This window comes from Boleophthalmus pectinirostris, unplaced genomic scaffold (genome assembly GCF_026225935.1).
Source record: "Boleophthalmus pectinirostris isolate CB_2022bp ecotype Guang Dong unplaced genomic scaffold, ASM2622593v1 HiC_scaffold_18, whole genome shotgun sequence".
Lineage (NCBI taxonomy): Eukaryota > Metazoa > Chordata > Actinopteri > Gobiiformes > Gobiidae > Boleophthalmus > Boleophthalmus pectinirostris.
This window is the reverse complement of record NW_026571133.1, coordinates 15,285,158-15,305,962: the sequence shown is the minus strand read 5'-3', so window position 1 is coordinate 15,305,962 and position 20,805 is coordinate 15,285,158. Positions and strand designations below refer to the sequence as shown.

The 20,805-nt window shown below is 36.3% G+C and overlaps 1 protein-coding gene across 1 annotated transcript in view; it reads right to left on the bottom strand.

The window, feature by feature from the left end:
• Window positions 1-20,805, bottom strand: part of camk1da (calcium/calmodulin-dependent protein kinase 1Da) — an 82,837-nt gene that overhangs the window by 7,407 nt on the left and 54,625 nt on the right. The window contains exons 4-10 of the mRNA XM_020926482.2: window positions 14,121-14,259; window positions 12,197-12,323; window positions 7,897-7,972; window positions 3,710-3,822; window positions 2,830-2,908; window positions 2,667-2,754; window positions 410-668 (exon numbers count right to left, since the gene is read on the bottom strand). Coding sequence (XP_020782141.1) covers window positions 410-668; window positions 2,667-2,754; window positions 2,830-2,908; window positions 3,710-3,822; window positions 7,897-7,972; window positions 12,197-12,323; window positions 14,121-14,259 — 881 coding nt within the window. The remainder of the gene's footprint in view (window positions 1-409; window positions 669-2,666; window positions 2,755-2,829; window positions 2,909-3,709; window positions 3,823-7,896; window positions 7,973-12,196; window positions 12,324-14,120; window positions 14,260-20,805) is intronic.

Sequence of the window (20,805 nt, the reverse complement as noted above, 5' to 3'; positions counted from 1 at the left end):
CACATTTGTGGACACATGATTAGTGTTAATTAAGAACCGTTAACCTGTCTTTCTCATGCTGTAGTGTCAGTGATTTGTGAAAATTGTCCTGGCATGTCTCTTTCACAAGTTCATGCTTTGTTTATATGCATTTGTCAAGGTTATTATGTAAGACGAGTATATATCATAGTTTATTAGTTTATTAGGTTGTGGTTTGTACAGTACAAATGGTTTCTAATGACAATGACAATGACTCACTACTTTCTAAGATTGCCCATGTAATGCTGAGAGACCATCTGCAAAACTAATAAAACCCCAAGCCTATTCTTCTATTAGTTAAGCAGTTCATATGTCAGTCTTCTCTCAAATGTTAATCCTCTTAGGTTTTTTAAAGTGTGCATTGTGAAGATAAATAAATAATAAAACTTACATTCTTTGCGTGGAGTAGTAATGTTGTTTTCTGTGACAGAGACCTTACTCCCAGTGGCTGCTGCTGTTGTCACGGTGACTGCGGTGGTACTGGACTGGCTTGGTTCGGTTGTTCCTGGGATCTGGACCTGGTTTTGGACTGGTTTGGGGACCTGGTTCTGTTTGTTTGCAGAGTTGGAGGAGGCTGTGCTGCTGTTCATACTGCTGCCCAACTGTAGTTTTCTCATATGTCTCACTACAGCTGTGGCATTGAAGGCTTGCTATGGGGAAAAGACAAGAAGATACAACACTTAATAATTTCCCTGGGACAAGAACACAGCTTTTATTTAGATCTAACTAGAAAACGGTCAGTAAAACACTTCTACACCTATGCAATATAAGCAAGTGAGTAAGTTTGTTTTGTCAAAGTCCAGGTCAAGTTTATTTGTAAAGCACCACCACTGCCCCAATGTGCTGTACAAGATACAAATACACATGTAAAGTAATAAAACAATTAGCAAAGTCATAAAACTGTAGCACAATAAAACACAGTAAAAGCAGTAAGCGAATAATCAGATTGTAATAAAAATGGTCAACTCATCTTGTGTTAAAAGCCAATGCAAAAAAAGTGTGTGTTTTAATACAGATTTTTAAGTTCTCTACAGAAGTGGCCATGCTGATGCTCAGAGGGAGAGAATTCCAGTTTAGGTTCTGCTCTGGAAAAATCCCTGTCTCCTCTACTCTTAAGTCTGGACCATGGGCAGTCCAGTAGACCTAAGGCTAAGCGTTATGACTGAGGTGTGCAAAGACAGCATTTCTGATAGGGTGGTGCAAGTCTGTCAATGCATTTAAAAACAAGCAATAACATTTTAAAATCAATTCTAAAAACAACAGTATTGATAGTTTTGTATCTAACCTGCTTTATAGAATAATCCAAGAATACTCACATTTCTAACTTAATTTTGATGATGATTAAAACCACTCATTTAAGTGCAAAATAATGTATTTTCTGAAATAATAATCATAATTGTAATAAAGGACTTCTATTTATTTTTATAATCAGTGTGCCTCAGACATTTTATTTAAGCCCTGAATGATATGGATACTGTGCTTTGAGAGGCTGATCATGGTATTTTAATGGTATTCTCATCTGATTCTTTACTAGAAATACCCATGGATGCACTTGACCTACTTGTCTTAGTTAATCATAATTTATACCAAGACCAGTCAAAAAATATCGACCAAATTAAACAGCTAAATACGTCATACTAAAAGGCCAACAACATGCTGCACTAACTAATAAAGACTATAAATAAGTAAGAAGAAGATACAAATAATATGAGTAAAACTATGCACAAAAACAATACAAAATCAGAGTTTGCTTTATGTTTGGCCATTTTAACTTACATTTTTCTATTCACAAGCTCCAAGTCACACATCACCGATTTTACACTAGGCCATATATATCATCTATATTACAGAATAGCTCCGGTCTCTGTCTCTCATCTCCTCTGCAGGTGTCAATACAGCAGCTCAGGTGTTTGAAATGAAGTGGAAGGACTGTATATCGTATATATGGGCAGCACATGTTGGATCATTGGAAACAGATAGACTTCAATACCACAGGTAGAAAAAATATAAGGGTTTTAAATATTGGTATGAAAGATCTGAGGATTGCCTACAGTGTGGATGGGCATTAGGATCAGGTTAATCTGTCAATACTAGAAATATTTAAACATTTTTTATGTGGATAGAAAAATCAATTAAAGACATCAACACATAATAGTTGAAAAAAGAATCAACCACTTTTATCTTTATCTTTTTCTCTTTTGACTACATTTAGCAGCATTTTATTCCTATGTTGCCCTAGTCTCTGTGTGTCTATGTGTTATTCTCAATTTGTCTTTTGTGCATAAAGATGTGCCTTTATAAACAGACTAGCCAGTTAAAATGATCATATCATATTATCATATTATTGTGATTTCCCTCACCCACTTCTCCTATTGGTCAGCCTCTACTGTGCTCTGATTGAGTGTCAGGTCTATTTAACCAATCATAGTGAAATTTAGAAACAGGTGATTTTAGTTAACTTGAGATATGATTTTTTTTTTTTTTTTTTTGGCTAATCAATCACAAATAGCTCACAGCAAACACAAAAAAATTCAGTCCAGCAAGAACCCCAAGTCAAGTGACAAAAATTAAACACTACTCATCTCACTGCAAACACAAGAATGATTAAGAGTGAATGTGAATGAATATAATGAGAAATAGGCCTGTACCCTCCACTTGCTCTTGGCAAAGTTCTTTCTCATCTGTCGGCTCACTGACTCGTGGATGTTCTTACAGAGGGCAGTGTCTCCAGCAATCCTGAAAAGAAAAAAAATATATATGACAGAGTATTGATTGAATGTGTTTTTCCATAGAAGTGAATTGTGTTTGTACCAGGGATGTCTGAGGGCCTGTTCACACGTGTAGCGTTTGGATGGGTCCTTCTCCATAAGTCTGCCGATGAAGTCTTTGGCTGTGAATGAAACATGAAAATAAAATTAACATACAGTGTCTCTATAGCTATGCTCAGGCCACAAATAGATTTCAAAGCATAACTGGCAAGCGGTGAAAAGCAACAGCAAACCTATCAGGCTATATTTGTGGTCTTAATAATAAATATTGCTAACACTGTATAATAAATACACTTTAATTAGCGTTAACAAAGCATTTGTCTCTGAAGTCTTTGCTCATGCTTTATTTAGGCTGATTGTAATTTAGTCATTATAAAGTAGTATTGAAACTTTTAATCTTACTAAGAAACCTTTTGTATGTACAAGATATGTATATTCTTGAACAAAATGTAATAGTGAGCTGTGTCATAAATTTGAACGTAATCCTCTGATTACTATAATTAATTTCTGTTTAATCACTGCACAATTTCATATGTTGTTTTTTAGCAAGTACAGTTGAGAAACAGCTGATGTGAAATCTTTTAGAGAAAAAGTCAGATGAGTTTGGACATGTAGAGAGGAGGCATAGTGAAGAATGGGCAGAAGGATGCCAGGAAACAGAGGAAGAAAAAATAAGATAAAAGAATGCCAAAGAAAGGATGAGGACAGATGATTCATGGTGTAGATATGTGACAGTTTAGACTAGAAAATCATTGCAACATGTGTTAAGTGCATTTTATCTGCATTGAAAGAATTCCTAAACAGTGGTCGCATATCTTCTTCATGTGTTGTTCTGGACTCCACATGGTTAAATGAAACGGCAGTGTCCATCTGTGCAGTGGTCTGTGCTTGAGGTGTGACACAGGAGAAAAGTTAATTCTAACCTGAGTCTGAAATGTCATCCCAGTATGGAGCATCAAACTCATAATCCGCTTTCAAAATCTGCTCAAACAGTTTAGAGTCGTTTTCATCGTAGAATGGAGGGTAACCACACAACCTGAAGAATACAAAAGTTCATTAATTCAAGCTTTTAGATGACATCAACACATGCTTTTAGGTTTAAAGGTGCAACGTATAATATTTCCACCAGCTTGTCTCCACGGAAATGTTATTGCTTTGTCTAGAATGTTCCACAGTATAGATGAAACCTATCTATCACAAGGGAGACGAGCAGGTCACAGCCCTAATCTACATTACAAGTCAGATCTGTGGAGAGTTGTCTCTGTTCACAGAAGGAATTATTGTATTTTTGAGCAATAAAAACACCCATAATCAATAAATGCTAGATGGGTATGTATGATGTTACACCACGGAACATTCCAGGCAAAGCAGTAACATCTTCATGGAGACAAGTAGGTCGCAAACCCTCCACCAGAAAAGTTGTGCAGTGTACCTTTGCCATGTTTTATTGAGAAGGGGGCAGTACTTTTGGATTTCAAAAGGAAGGTTTAATGCCAGGTTATTGTACAAAATAGCTTTCACATTTGTGGCGAGAAAAAGCTTGGCTCCCTGCTGGTAATTAGCCCAATTAGCGCCTGCATTCTGATCTACTTATCTTTAGCGGCAGCTCAGGTGGAAGGATCCCTATAGTTAATCAGCCATGAAAATCACCAGTGTCCTCTATACAGTCTGAAGTGATACTAAGTGATGGGCGAGAGAGATGTCAAAGTCCTAAAACTACAAGGAAGCAACTCTTTTGAATTATCTGCAAAAATGTACAAAAAAAAAATCAGCTGCCTGAACATTTTTACAGTGCTTCTGTGGAGGGATTTGTAAGATACCAACAAGTGGATTCCTTGTTCTTTGTTGATTGATAGAATTTCATATGTTTTTCTTAGCCACCCTGTAATATGTAATACAATATAAAGTGAAAGTCATCGAAATATACAGTATTTTTACACATAGGTCTATACTGTACAACATATTGGACAACATGTTGAGCATCAGGCTGTGGTTTTGATTACAACACTCTAGGATTGAAGTTTTTCCATGAAAGAGCAGTAGTCAAAATTACTATTGTTAATATTCACATTTAGTGTGGATGTATACATACAGTGTGAATACTGTGGATAAAAATCTATATAAAAATTCAATATAGTAAAAAAACACCATTTCATTTTCTAGAAACCAGAAACCAATTCATCCTACATGCTGTGAACTGCATACAAGCACATACATGTATCTTATTACTACTGTAACTCAAGACATTTCTTCAATACAGTGTTTTGTTAAATTCAATCGTACCTATATTTACAAACCAAGAGAAAGGTCATACATTACTTTCTCATCTGCGCTGTTCCTAATTGGAAACAAGCATGTGACACTTTCACATTCTGTGCCCTGTTAACCTTCTCTCGACCCCTCAACTTTGAACTCTGGTCCAGCTAATAATGAAATCATCAGGTGGAGGTCAAATACCAATAAAAAGAGCAACACATGAACAAACACATTTTACAGTGCACTGAGCAGCCTGTTAATGGGATAATTAAAATGACAGATGTCCCAGATGCACTGGCCTTTTGAGTTGGGTAAGATTACAAGATTCCAATATAACAATAGTATAATATATATTGTCAGTTAACAGTTATTTAAAAATATACACTACAGTAAAACCAAATACTATATAAAAAAATTAAGTAAAAAAAAAAAAAAATAGACAAAAAAAGCTAATAATTTTTACAAGGAAATTGCCACTGGTGCCATTTCTGTTCCATATAGCATTGGATCGTATAAACAAGTAATTAAAAAAAAAATTAAAAATCCACAAATAATCCAAACTGTAGGGTAGATTTATATACCTACAGAGTAATCCGAGCCAGACAATTAGATGTGATTAAATGTATCAGTTCTTTAATGGATTTTCAGACTGTGGTAGCCAAAATAATAAATTACTTTCATTGTATTCCTTAATCTTTGTCAGTTTTCCCTTTCGTTCTATTCTTCTCTTCTTATGTGCCATGGAGTCAAAGATGAGAAAGAAATCAGATAACTCTCATTAGATTTAACAATTTACATGCCATTTCATTTGAAAATATATATGAGATAACAATCTGATTTTTTAGTCAATGTTATCTATCGGTAGTCAACTGAACTGGATGAATGAGGGATTTACCTGTTGGTTAATTTCAGATTTTTTTGTAAATGGGTACAGCTCCTGAATATTTATCATGGAAAAACCTATGATAACATTCTAGTGCACAAAAACCTTTCCCTCATCCCAAAGGAGAGTGCTGTGTATTTCCCATAACCTTTGATACAAGTAGAGGCTGTTCCCATTAGTTTGCTCCCAGATTAATTTTACAGGTTGAACAAGCCAATCAATATTAATTTAAACTAGGAGACAGTAAAGGTTTATGACTGCATAAACACATGTAGACTGTATTAACATCTGCAGGGTTGACATCCGCATTAAAGGTGCACAGTGCACAGTTTTCTGGTGGAAGGTTCGCCCACTTGGTTGCCTTCATGGAGATGTCAATGTTTTCCCCTAGGATGTTCCACAGAATGGCTTATCTCCATGGAGACAAACAGGCGACAGCAGACCAGGTCTGTGGAGAGGCGAGCCCGCTCAGAAGAATGCATGTTTTTCAAAGCAATATAAACAACTGTAACTGAATTAATGCCATACTGTGAAACATTCCAGGTAAGCAATAACATCTCCATAGACAAAAATTTGAGGATGCCAACAGAAACGTTACATAGTGCACCTTTAACTTCTACTTTATGCATACCACTTATTTGTTTTCATTCACAAATATTGCAAAGTGCCAAGTATTTCTATTTATTTTAAAGCATATTTCTTATATTTTTATTTTAGTCTTAAAGCCAGCAGGGAAAACAGCAAAGGGGCCTAGCAGTTTACCACAAAGCGTGTTCCCTTACGAGCATTAGTGTAAAATAAATCACTATTTATTGGTCTTTAACATGTGTTTGTGCAGAAGAAGAAGGGGGTGACGAAGAGAAAACAATAATTCAGCTCTATGTCCATAAATGGTAATTGTAGAACTCAACATCTGTGTTTAGAAATGGCACAAAGCTGCTTGTAATGATACAGTCAGAACATTTCACACTGAACACATGCTGCTGTTTATGCTGCCACTCTACAGTTAGTCACACACACAGAGGTGACTCACTGAAGCCGTGAACTCAAACTCATTCAATAAAGACAATGGACAGAAAATCTGCACATTATTATACCTGCTGTAGCACTGTAATTCATGAAACCAATCTTTTCCGACAGGGTGTCAATATTAGAATAACAAGATTGTAAAAGTTGTACTACTTTGACAAACCTTCTATAGAGCTTTATGTTGATGAGAGAAAATAGAGAAAGCAGGAAAACATAGCAATAAGTATGAAATTAATATTGTAAATCTGTCCTCTCACAGATCAGGCTCTTATGCAAATGCTCAAAGATGAAACAAAACGAATGCTTGTAATATTCTTCTCAAATAACGAGCTAAATTGTCTAATAATGCAAATCTGTGATAAAAATTGACACCATTAAAGGTGCTATATTACATAACATTGATTTTTGTGATGTTATAATGGTGTTACCTCCTACCCAGAGTTTTGATTTGTTATATTCACACATATTTGAATACCCCTTTATTATTACTCTGTCTAAATCTTAAACTCAAAATGCTTTGTTCCACCTTATTATGTCATGTAGTGGTATTTTTTAAGTTAACAGCTACATTTTACCTTCTGTTTTATGAAGATTGGCAAGTCCAAGTCTGAAATCATCCAAATGTTTCTACTGAAGATATATGGTGTTTAAAAACAAAGTGGAGAACTTCCTGTATTACCAACATGACATCACAAGGTTGAACATAGTGTTTTGAACTCAGCCTAAATTTGCAGGGTTTATGTGATAAACAGGTGTGAATGACAAACAAACAAAACACAACTCCAGGTATGTTTGTGATGAGTAAACATTATAACACAGATTAGATAGTGTAATAAGGGTCTTTAAAGCTTGGAGGAGAGTGCATTTTTGTATTAGTATATAGCACAAGGCTCTTGCTGTTCCTGATTGGCTGATCTTAGATACTGTGTGTGTGGTACTTACAGTATGTATGCGATGACTCCAATGGACCAGCAGTCCACAGCTTTACTGTAGGGCTTCTGAGCCAGCACCTCTGGAGCTGTAACACACGGTCAGTATGTTCATATTAGTACAATTGTGGATTTACTTACACAATTTTGCATTAGGGATGTCACAATGTGAAATGAAGAAAAAAATAATGTTTTTATAACTAACACTATTTTTTACATTTACACTGTCTATTAGTTTACACAATTATCTTGTCCTGAAAAAAAAAAAATCCCTTTGCCGTGTAACAAAACACACTTTATATATGGGTATTATTATATATAGGTATTAAATCATACTGTATGTTACTGATTAATACTGTCACATCTATAGTCACAAAACCAATGCCATTTTGCTTTGCTTGAGTATGGCTTAAGCCCTAAACACATAGGAAAACCATGCAGCTCCTGGGCCAATGTTTTAAAACATTTGACAGCGGTGTAGTGGGAGACTTTTACTTGTCCCAGTCTCTGCATGATGCCTGGTTAAAGCTACTATCCACCTTTTATGTGTTTTTATTGGCTGTAAAGTGAATCAAAGAAACACATTTCTGCACAGTGACTCCTCTTTATTTGACTAATAACAAATAATCTGATGCAGGTGAGAATTCCCCCTCACATTGTAAAACCTGAGAAGACCAAAGAACTACTGAAAATGCAGATTGGTCTGAGGTTTAATTTTACACACTACATTATAATTTATTCTATCAAAAAAAAAAAAACTGCATTTGACCCATTGTTGGATGCCACTGGGCTGTCAGTAAGAGTGGGTAACCGCAGTGCAGAGCTTGAATGCTTTTCCAGTTTGCCAAAATTGAGGGTGTCAACATCATTAGATGAATCTTAATATTCAGGTCACAATTTAATTGAGGGACAAGAATAACTGTCAACTAATTTTAATTCAAACTTGAAAAGATTAAGTCCATTTTATCCATTTGTCTCCTTATGTCACTTTACCTATAACTGAAATTTAAGATTTGATAAAGCTTTTCATATATCAGAGGAATTGTTGTTCCTCTCAAAGTACAATTGGATATTGTAGCAAAATGTGCACATTTTAGGTTGATGGGTGCAACTATAGTCATCCCCACCAAGATACAGTGAAGGAATCAAACCCGGGACCACCTTGTAAAAATCTCATAAGCTGGTGTTTTTTCCTTTTTTTAAATTATATTTTTGTGTGTAGAGATGGCCTGACTTGACCTTCCTGTGCAGCTCATTATTGAGACTGGACAAAGCAAAATGAGAGCGGACAGGGAAGTCAGATCCGCTTTGCCTCTGTCTCTCTCCAAGACATTAATACAGACATACATAAGAATGACGGCCATTGTTCACAACATTGTCACTACGCTACTTAAGGTCATACTGGTTTGTCAAAGCCTGATCTCGTCATATCTCAGAACCCAAACAGGGCTGGGCCTGGTTAATTCTTGGATTGGAGACCTCTGGGAATTCCAGATGCCCCATTAGGCGTCAGTGTGTCTTTAGGCAAGACACTTCACTCACATTGACAAGTAAGAATGTGGGCGTGTGAGAGTGTTGGTGGTGGTCGGAGGGGTTGATGGTGCAGATTGGTAGTCTTGCTTACGTCAGTCTGCCGCAAAGCATTTGTAGCTACAATAGTACCTTACCACCACCGGGTGTGAATTGAATGAATAATGCTCTGTAAAGCACTTAAGGTATCTTGAAAAGTGTTATATAAATCTAATAGTTAAAGAATTAATTAACTACCAGCCATACAAAGTGATGGTTTAATCTTTGTTTAGGTCTTTAACAGTGTTTATTTATTTATTTATTGTTTGTATTATATGATTTATTTAAATTCACATTTCAGTCACTTTTTTTTAATTTAAAAACCCATATATTTTGACAATGATATGTTACCATATATCATCATGATCCTCTGCTCCATAAAACTGTTGTTATGAAACACCTCTAGACATTAAACAGTAACGCAAGAAGCAGATGCTCGGTTGGGTATTTGGGTTATTACATTCTACAGTTCTCGAGCAGTCTTCCCATAATACTGCAATAAATAGCAGGCGTATCCTGTGAGTAGTGGATTTAGTAACATCACAAACAAAATACTTTCCTGCTGTGAATCAGTTTGACGAGTCTTTGATTGCAAGACTTTTTGTGGATATCTTTAGAGTCACGTTTGAGGTGCAAAAATGCCCTGTGGTTACCAACATCTCCACAGGAGGAGCCACAGCAGGAGACAAAGGTAAACAGTGAAATTTCTGACCATTTTTAGTCTTAGTCTGGCTGCAGTGATGCTGTTGGATCATACACGACGTGGTTAAGTTGTGAGTCAGTTCACCCATTAAACCAGTACTAAAACCTCTGCTGTTAAATATGATCTGTCATGCATTTATTTGTCTTTACACAGGGGTTTGTTTATGGGTATGTCAGATACAACTACTCTGTCAGGGTTTAACATCTGGGTGTAATACAACTACAGCTTCAATAGTCCAGGACATATAATAATGCTAATATTATTGTATAGTAATGTAATGATTGGCTTTTTGGATTGGACCTTTACTGACTCACAGGTTGATTTAAAATGATACAGGCTTTGGACAAACTCAACAGATTATAATATAACATATTATATTGGTTTGTAAACTCAAGTAATTTTATTATATTGATATATGTAACAAAGAAGTGAGGACATTTGACTTAAAAATAACTATGCAGGCCAGTCCCACCCCACTTTTGTAATCAAGTCACTGGAGTTTAACACATGAATAAAAATGTGTCTGTGTCTACATTTGCAAACATTCATGCCATAAGGATATGGTAAGTATTTAATCTCCAAATATGTGACTGCTTGAAATATTAATGAACAAATACAAAGTTGTAACAAATTAAAAAATAATGACAACACAATTATTTTTATATGTAGAAAACTAAAGTTTGTGAGTGCTTGGCAGACGCTGTTATGCACAGACTATTATGATTTTACTTCCTGAATTCCCAACACTTGGAACAAAAAGCTGTGCTAAGAGCTGTGCTAAGAGCCCCTCCAACCATCACCAATAATATGATTAAACTGACAACATCATCAGTCAGGCAAAGTAGGGTGCAGTGTTGCATCCTTGGACATAATGAACTTCTGAAGATCGGGTTAGACGGAAAATGTTTTCTATAAACTGAGTTACAGCTGCCCCAATTTACAGTCTGACCTAAGTGTCCTGACCTGTATCTCTTCTGCTTCTACAACAAGCAGACCAAGACCTTTAAAATGTGAAATGTCAAAAATAAAACTCCAGTATTTTACTATGATTTCTAGGTCAGCTAAACTCAATATGCCAGTCATGTATGAATAAACAGCTCTGCAGCAGCTGTAAGCCACTGATAAGGCAGATCACATCGAACCAAAACTGTGTCCAATGCAGAGAAAAGCGCTCATTTGAATTCCCATGTGTTTTTTCTGGGATTAGAGCCCCAAGTCAGAAACTCAATTTGATTTACATTTAAATTAGACGGATTCTGGCATGTAATGTCAAGTGGTAAAGGGTGTAGCACACAAGTGTCAAACAGAACTCAATGAAGGGCTGCTCTGTGAATGAGGATTGCAATGAGAGAACATTTAAATTATTAATTGGACTGGCATTAATTAACTGGCAAATATATTTAAATGTTTGCTATGTAAAGTGCCATATCCATGTAGATCCTTAGTATATAAGTAATGTCTAAAAATGAAATACTGATGCAGTGAGTTAAAGAGCCTATATTATGCAAAATGTAATCTTGGAACCTCATAAACATATTTCATGGAGTTGTGTTGTATTTCATTCACATGTGTTTGAGTAATCCTTTATTATTAGTCTGTCTCCATATCTCGACTGGTCTGATTCATCAGTTGGTTTCACTTTGTGGAAACCGCCTGACCTTGCAACATTAATTCACTTGACAGTAGGCGGGTACTTTTTTTTATTTAACCAATCGCTGCTATTTTGTCCTGACATATGTAATGCGCTGCTAACAGGGCTTAAGCTTTTCCCAAATCCCGTAGGGAGAAGGGCAATAACGTCTTTCCCCTTGATAAAATTCACCAAACATTTTCTTTGTTCTGGCTTTAAATCCTCGATCGAATCGTTGCCAGCACAGAATGTATGGCTATCATTTTTGCCCTGCACAGTATACATTTAGTTTTATTTTCATCAAATTACTAAAGGGAATGCAGCAAATCCATATCCATCTTGCCCTGAATGACAAAGGGTTCCAAGCCACCGATTATATTTTTTACATATTAATAAAAGGCTCTCACTCACCCACATACCCGGGGGTCCCACAGGCGGTGGACATGACGTCTCCACTGCCCTCCATCTTGGACAGACCAAAGTCACTGATCATGATCTTAGACTCATCCTGAGGGTTGAAATACAGCAGGTTCTCTGGCTGTGAAAATAGAAACATGTACTAGTTGTATTATATCAGTATACCAGGTGCTTATAAGCAGATTGTTAAAGATGCATTGCGTAACTTTTATGGTGGAGTGCATGCTACCTACTTGTCTCTATGGAAAGGTTTCTGGTACATTATATGGCACTGAACTTATCCATCTCTTCAGAGACACTTACAGGTCAGATATTGTGGTGAGGTCTAAACCACTTTTTCGGTTCAGTACAAACATTTAAAACCTGTCTTAAACCATAAACATAAAGAATGATCTAAAATGGCATGATAACAATAGATTTTAAACCCTTGGATTTTTGTGACATATTGAAATGGTTGACAGTGGCCTATATGGTATGAGGTCACACTTTGTAACAGCCTCATTAAGCTGCAAGCCATAACACTTAATCTCAAAGCTCTCTAAATCACCACATTTACAGCCTTCATGTTGAACACACATGAACATTCACCCATGTCCTTGACTGCCAGAGGTATATATATAGGACTTTTCCAGGATATATTAGACCAGAATCCTGTCATCGCTAAACACAGAGGAGGCAGTTCTGACCAATGAGATTGCTCCAAACATCTGCCACATGCTACATTGACCCCCAGTGCACTATGAGTGAGGAGCAGGGGCTTTATTGAGGTGGTAGATCACAGGCTGTCAGCACAGAATGAATGCCAGGAAACAGTATACAGGGCAGTGGGGGACCTGCCTCCCATTGATGCAAACCAAAATACTACTGTACATTCAAACATTTTCTGTCCTTCATCAGTTATATTCTAAAATGAACCTGAGACCAGAGAAATACACTACCAGTCCAAAGTTTGGACACACCATCTCAATCCTTTTTTAAATTTATTTTTTACTACTTTCTACAGTTTAAATACATATACTAGACATCAAATATATGAAGTAAGATATATGGAATTATATAGCAAAGACAAAGGTAAATAACTCTACTCATTGTTTTTTATGCAAATCCTCATAGGAACCACTGTTGGCTTTAAGGCTGTGCAATTAAGTGAATTTTTATCGCAATTTCGATTTGTGTGTCAAACGATCTCCAAACTCATATAAAAAGTTGAAACGATTTAAAGCTTAACAAAGTTTATTTAGGGATATTTTTATATAAATAAGTACCGATATATTTATTTTATTTTTTAAATATAGAGATTGTAGAACAGCTGAATATATAGCTTATTTTGGATACATTGATGTTTTTCTATACCTTATTTCATGTTCAATGTATTATATTTTTATAAGTATATTTTATTAATTTTATGTTTTATATATAGCAAAACTGCTCTAAGGTACATATTTGTAGCCTATATTTATTTTCAGTTTGAAAGTTTTATGTAAATTATCAATAACAAAGTTTTTTTTTAGTTTTTTTTTTGAGAGAGAGATAAATGCTGAATAAATGCATCATGAATAATTGTGATTTCAATATTGACCAAAATAATCATGATACAATTTTATTTCAAAATCAAGCAGCCCTAGTTGGCTTTGTCGAAAGCGGTTTAGCTGAGAGCTATGACATCTGTTTAACCTCCTCTGTTGTCCAGGTATGATCCATTGCAAGAGAAAAATATCTATTGGACAAAAGTTTTATACTGAAGATGTTTCCCCACTCATCCAAGTGGCTACTTCAGTTCTGATCTCTCTTGGATATAGTAGAAAAAAAATAAATAAATAAAAACACTGTTAGACGATAAAGGGGTACTCAAAAGTGTGAGACAACATGAGACAAAAAAGGTTGGGAACCACTGAATGTAGACAGTTAAGTGTTATACCTTGAGGTCTCTGTGTACAATTCCCATTCTGTGCAGGTAGTTGACTGCGTCCAGTACTTGTCTGATCAGAGTACTGGCATCTTTCTCTGTGTAAAACCCTTTCTCCACAATTCGGTCGAAGAGCTCACCTCCAGATACACTGCAAAACAAATCAGACAAAACAACAGCATCATTCAAAGTGCTTTCAAACTGTGTTTTTTCACATTACACCTGGCACTGAGCAGTAACAGCCTGGAGAGGGCCATGGGGTCAATGTTTCTGATAATTTATGAGCTGTACATGAGTCAAGCTGTACACACGCAACACACACACACGCTCACAGAAACACACACACACTGAACAGCCTTGTAGCCTGCAGCATCTAAAGCAGATTGCAGAAATGTGGACCAAACCGAGCGGCAAATGTTACAGACTCTGAGTACAGCTTGCACCAGCGCTTCACCTTTGACCTATGCTTCCAGGCAGACATAAAAAGGTGAAAAAAATCCCACATGACCCAATTGTTTCAAACAGACAAGCAGCACCTCTAGTGAATAAATAATTAAGGATGTAAGTAAAGAGAACACTTGTAGTTCAGTCTATCAATTTAGCTTTTGCTTTTATAACAATACTGTACATAAAATGACGAATTGACCCATTCAGGACAAATATTTGAAGCTGATTGGGTGAAGCGTCACAGTAGCTGAGAGAAAATGTGCTTTCCTCTTCACATTTTTCAAAAAGAAAGTAGTCTGTATTTAAGTTAAAGTAAGCTGAAGTATGTATGTCTGCGTAATAAATATATAATTAAATAAATGTAAGTTAAGAAAATTTCCAGGCAGAACATTAACATGTCTATGGAAACAAACAGGAGGCAGATGTTTCACCAGAAAAGTTGCATAGGACAGATTTAAATATTAATACACTAAAGTCATAGTAGAATGTGAATGATTAATTATACGATAGAGAATGGTGCAGAAGTGAACATTTATTTTTGATAATTTTGCAATAATCACTACAGTAGTTGTGGTGGTAATTATAATGGGTAAATGTACAACACTAGTACTAGACAAGGTGTGAAGCAGTAATAGTTGTATTCCCTGATTGTTTTGTGAACTTTCAAGCTAACTCTTCAAATGTAACTTTTAAGGCTGCTTTGTTTTAGGAGTAAAACATCTCATCAATGGACAGCTCTCTTCAATACAGAATTCAGAATCTTGTCCACACCTGTTCCACAACATGAGCCTACACCTTAAAGCAACACCTCAATCAAATTCTTATTAAAAGTTTCTCTTCTGAGGGAATAAGGTCAATATGAATCAAAATACACCTGTGAATAAATTGGATTTGGCTGAAAAAATGTATCATGTGTCATCTGCCAAAGGGAAGAACCTTTGGCAGATTCTTTCAATTGATATTTTATACTGAAGGGAAGCAGCATGAGGTGACTTGCTTTTGCACATTAAATTGCACATTTGGTCATTATAAAATGCATATGCAAATAGCTCCCTCTAGTGGGAATTTACTGCACAATTTTAGCAAGTCACAACAGAGGAATTCATGTCAGCTGTTGGCTAATTTTTTTTAACAATAATAATTGCATTTTGAGATGCTAAAAAAGTTAGAAAGAAATGTTTGTTGCTTTCAAATGTTGCATGGATAATAAGAATTTGTTTTAGCAGTAGTAGTAGTAGTTGTTGTAGTGGTAGCAGTAGTAGAAGCAGTAGTAATAGTAGTAGTAGTGGCAGCAGTAGTAGTAGCAGTAGTAGTAGTAGTTGTAGTGGTAGCAATAGTAGTAGCAGTAGTAGTAGTAGTTGTAATAGTAGTAGTAGTGGTAGCAGTAGTAGTAACAGTAGTAAGTAGTAGTAGTAGTACTAGTAGTACTAGTAGTAGTAGTTGTAATAGCAGTAGCAGTAGGAGTAGAAGAAGCAGAAGCATAAACAATAGCAGTAGCAGTAGGAGTAGTAGTAGCAATAGTAGCAGCAGCAGTATTAGTAGTAGTAGTAGTAGTAGTAGTAGTAGAAGAGATAGTACACTACTAAAGAAGTGTTTAATCCATAGGGCAGTGTCTGAGAGGCAGAGGAGTCCATTGCCATAGTGACAGATTGTATTACATCTTGAGGAAGTTGGACTCTAATGAAGTTTGTGGAGAAAAGAAAGATCAGAATAAACTGCTAATCCTCTCTGAGACTGTACAAAGAGAGCAGCGATGTCCTGGGACCACTGGAAAAGGTCAGACAGAGAGGAGGAGAGCTGCTGTAGTCAAGTATACAATTACAGGAAAACTAGCTTAAAGAACCATTTTAAATTAGGTCAGAGGAGCAGAGAGAAGAGGGACAGTTGCCAGTGACATTGTGGAAACAAGTACAGAAAAGGGTGGAGTACCAAAAGCACATTATGAAAGATGAATACAAACTATGGGAGCTTAACTGTTTTTGAAAAAAACCTTTTATCATGTATTGTAAGGGATTTGATCTAAAAACCTGAACATGTTAGTGCAGTATAAATGCATAATGACAGATTTTTTACCTTGTGCCAACGGAATATGCCAGGGTTTGTTTCATTATAGGAGGCCCAGTACATACAGACATATCTCCACTATGGCTATTAAAGGAGCCCTATTATGATTGTGTCAGTTATATAGTTTCAATCCACAGCACCGTTGGATCATTAGGCTATAATTTGTACATTTTAAATCGCAATGTTCATCTAAAAGGACTTAATTAAAGAAACAAGTCAGTTGACTTTTGCATTAGAAAACTGCCATGCCCAGTGGTGCCATAAATGTTACCACAACAAAGAGTCAGCTCCTCCAATGGATAGGTTTTTTTTTTTCATTTGTGCCAAAATGACTATGTGCCGCTGCTGAATCCTACATGTATCACCGATTAAGAAAATGATAATGGAGAACAGAGTACAGAGCAGGTGGATTATGGCAGTGGCGGTGAAAATGGGGATTAATGAAAATGAATATGAATATTGCGTCTTGAAAATAAGCGATAAAAGATTGCGTCAACATACACGAATCACTCCAAATACAACTTCAGGTGAGTAAATGGTGAAGGGAAACGCCTATAACATGGTTAAAAGCTTTAAAAAATGTGTTTTGCATAATAGGTCTGCATTAATCAAAAATATGTTTTTGATTTCTGAGCTGCCCCACCTCAATTTTAAATCTAGCACAATCTTTTCATGGGATAATGGTGCTTCTAAAACTGTAGTTATCCTGTGATATCTATGTAATTCTAATATGTTTGACCTCCAGCTGCATTCATTTGACTTCCACTTTGATTTTTGCATGCCTTGTAATACATTAAATAGATAACTGTGTCATCTGCACCCCTCTTCCAAACAAACAGCTTCTTATTGCGATAACCCATCCAACCCTACACTCACTCTGTCAACAGCCCCTGGTCTGTAGGAATAGTTTTGTTGCATCAGCATTTTGGCTTGGACAGATACGGCTGCTGCCCTCCTCTCCATCTTTGCTCTGCTCCTGTCTCCTCCTCACGCCTACAGCTACCCAGAATCCATCCATCCTAGAGCAGATCAGGCAGTGCATCATGACCTGACAGCTCTCTGTGGTGAGTTTGTGAGAGGATGGATGAACTGTTCACAAAATCAATACAGTATGAATGTCACAATGAATATAATTACTACTGTTATTACTAATGGGAGCATGTTCTAACAAATAGTATTTACATTCACAGTTATAACCTATAGAACTTATTTACTCTCAGCCTATCTGACAGTCCGTAACATTTGTATGGCTCTATAATCAAATTTTATTGTGAAGTGCTAACATAACATAAACATATAAAAATGGCTTGAAAAAGTGTTTTTGAAAATAATTACAGTAAAGATGAATTACTTTTAGAGCTTAAGGGGTAAAATATACAGGGGCTTTAGGGAGTTTTATAAAAATGTGTACTTTTCTGAATGCTACAATCCCAGAAGATCTTAAAGTCTTAAAACAAAGTACAAATTATGCAACAAATTTAAGTAACCTCTTGTTATTTTGGTGTCTTTATTGAAGCATTCTTCTCTCTTCACTATCCCCACTTTATTCATTTCCAAATTATAAAAACTTTATCTCCAGACAATCTAAAATTACCTCTTCAAATAAATGACTGCTCTCTCATCTTGTCCATCCTCATCATGAACAAACATCACTATCTCTTTTTTTCTTTTTTCACATTTGCTGAAAGATTTGTGCCTGCTAGCTGTCCTGGTGTTGATCAAATTGAGCATCCAAATGCAACTGCTTCCAATGCGCATGAATTCACAACTGGCAGCGCCCACATTACACTGGGTTGCATGTGATTGAGTCTGTTTCTCTCTCTCTCTTTCTCCCTCTTTCTCTCACCCTCTCTCTATCTTCCCATCTATTTCTCAATTTTCTTCCTACTCATTCTCTTTCCCATTCTCCCACTCTCTCTACCTCTTTACCTCTCCCACCACTCTTTCTCTCTCTCTTCTCTCCCCCTCATTCGTTCACTCCCCCTTTCCATTTTTCCCTCTCCTGCTTTCCATATTCTATCAGTCCCCTCTCTCCCTCTTTGCCTACTCTTTTTCTCTCCCATCTCCCTCTTTCACTCTCTCCCCCTATCTCTAGCTCTCTAGCATCCTCTCCCCCTCACTCTCTCACCCTCTCTAACCCCCCTCTTTCACTCCCCTCTCCCTCCCTCTCTCCTCTTTCTGAGCTTACATAAGTTGAACTGTGATGAACCCGCAGATATTGGCAAGCCTCATTGATTTGCCACTTTGTAATCACTCGTTAAATATTCACCAGGCCGACATTAATTGGACAAAACTCGCTTTCAATCACACCAAATGAGTGATATAAAGTGGTGCCATTATATGTCATTTAGCACTCTGATGTTTCCAATGGGTTGATGGCCAAAGATGCTTGATAATTAGTAATGAGATTTGAGATTTAGGTTCTAAAATCAAGGGGTCCTGCTTGTCTCCATGGAGAGCAGCTTTTCCCAGAATGTTCCACAGAATGGCTTTCTTGAGAAGAAATTAAGCCTTGTGCATTCTTATCATGAATGAAGTCCCCTCTCCACTGATCTAACCTGTAAAATGGCCTGATGACATCCCCTGCTTGTCTCCTTGGAGATAGATAAGTTTAATGCCACAATATGTAACATTCTAAGCAGGTGGCAGTTCGTCCATGAGAAATCTTAAGTACATTTAAGAAATTTACATTATGTGGTCTGCCTGCTTTATTATAAATTGTTAGAGTATAAAGACTATTCCCTAACAATTATTACTTTAATATCTAACTGAACAGAGATTGTAATTTGGGAGTGATTAGTGATTCTTGAAGTCCTTCTTGATACTTGAAGCCTTTTTTGATATGAAATATAAGAGAAATAGCCTGCAGCGAATAGCCAAATGAAAGCAAGTCTGAACCCTTTTATTCTCTATCCTCGTTTATATTTTAACATTGGGTATCTTTCTGAAGCCTTTCCTCTCATTACTGGTCTGAGCACGTAGCAGCAAAGCACAAATTAAAAACAATTAGAGCGCAACAAAAACACATAAAAGCTTTGAGTAAAACAGCTTTGTGTGGCAATACATGATGTCATATTATAGTTGAGTTATGAATGAAGATGAAATCCTTGCTGGTACATGTTTGAATGAATGAAGAGATGGAGAGTTGCTGTTATGCACAAAAATCAAAACACTGTGGTGAGTTGAGTCATATCAAAAGCTTGCAATGCTGCAGTCAGTGCATCTGCTGGGAGGCCTCCACCAGTGGTAGTCAATGGGGTCAGTGCTGTTTTAAAATTCTCTTTGTTTATTGCCTGCAAGATTTAAAAATAACATTTAATGGTGGGAATGTAAGTCTGTTTTTGCTCTACTGTGTCCTAGTAATTCCCCTTGTAAATCAATAAAGTTTGTTAAAGTAAATATATGTTTTTATAGTGTTTTCAATGTTATGTTTGCCCTGATTTCATTTCTGATAAGATTGAATTTGATTTTTCAGCTTTGTTTCCAGCTCCAAAAAAAAAAAAAAAAAATACTCCTCTCATGGATCTTCACAGAACCTGGTGTGTTTTTGAGCTGGGACAAGTCCAGTCCTAACTCTGTGTTTGTTTTGAAGTAGCTCCCATCACCTGGATCCACACACACCTCACAGTGTTTCATTCTTCCTGGAAATTCTCCATTCAATTTCAACAAGGTGTAAAATAGCACTTTTTAAAATTCTTCATATTCAATACAAGTAGTCTCACATCCAGTAATGGGAAGAAGTATAAGAGCTTTATTATAGTGGCAATCCAATCACAGTTGTTTATTTTGTTTTAGTCTCACAAATGTGATTTTTTTCCCCCCTGGAATATCCATATCTATCTGAACAAAATAGTCCTCCTCTTTTACATCTGTGTATTCAGTGCCTCTTCAAGTCTGCACCACTCTTTCTTTCTCTCTTTTTTTTACTCATTACTTAGCATGTTTTTTTTTTTTTTTTTTTTTTTTTTAATACTCTGATAATGTTTGGTCAAAAACTCTTTATATATCATAGGAAAAGTGTGCGTCTTGACTGGTTAAGGTGCCGGGGACTCTTTTCACACTGCAGGTGAAAAGATCAGAGTGACATTCTCATATAGATACTATTATGCCGATCTGCCGACAGGGGACCACATACTGACATTTTAAAGTCATCATCTATAATAACAGGGCACTTAAGAAATTTCTT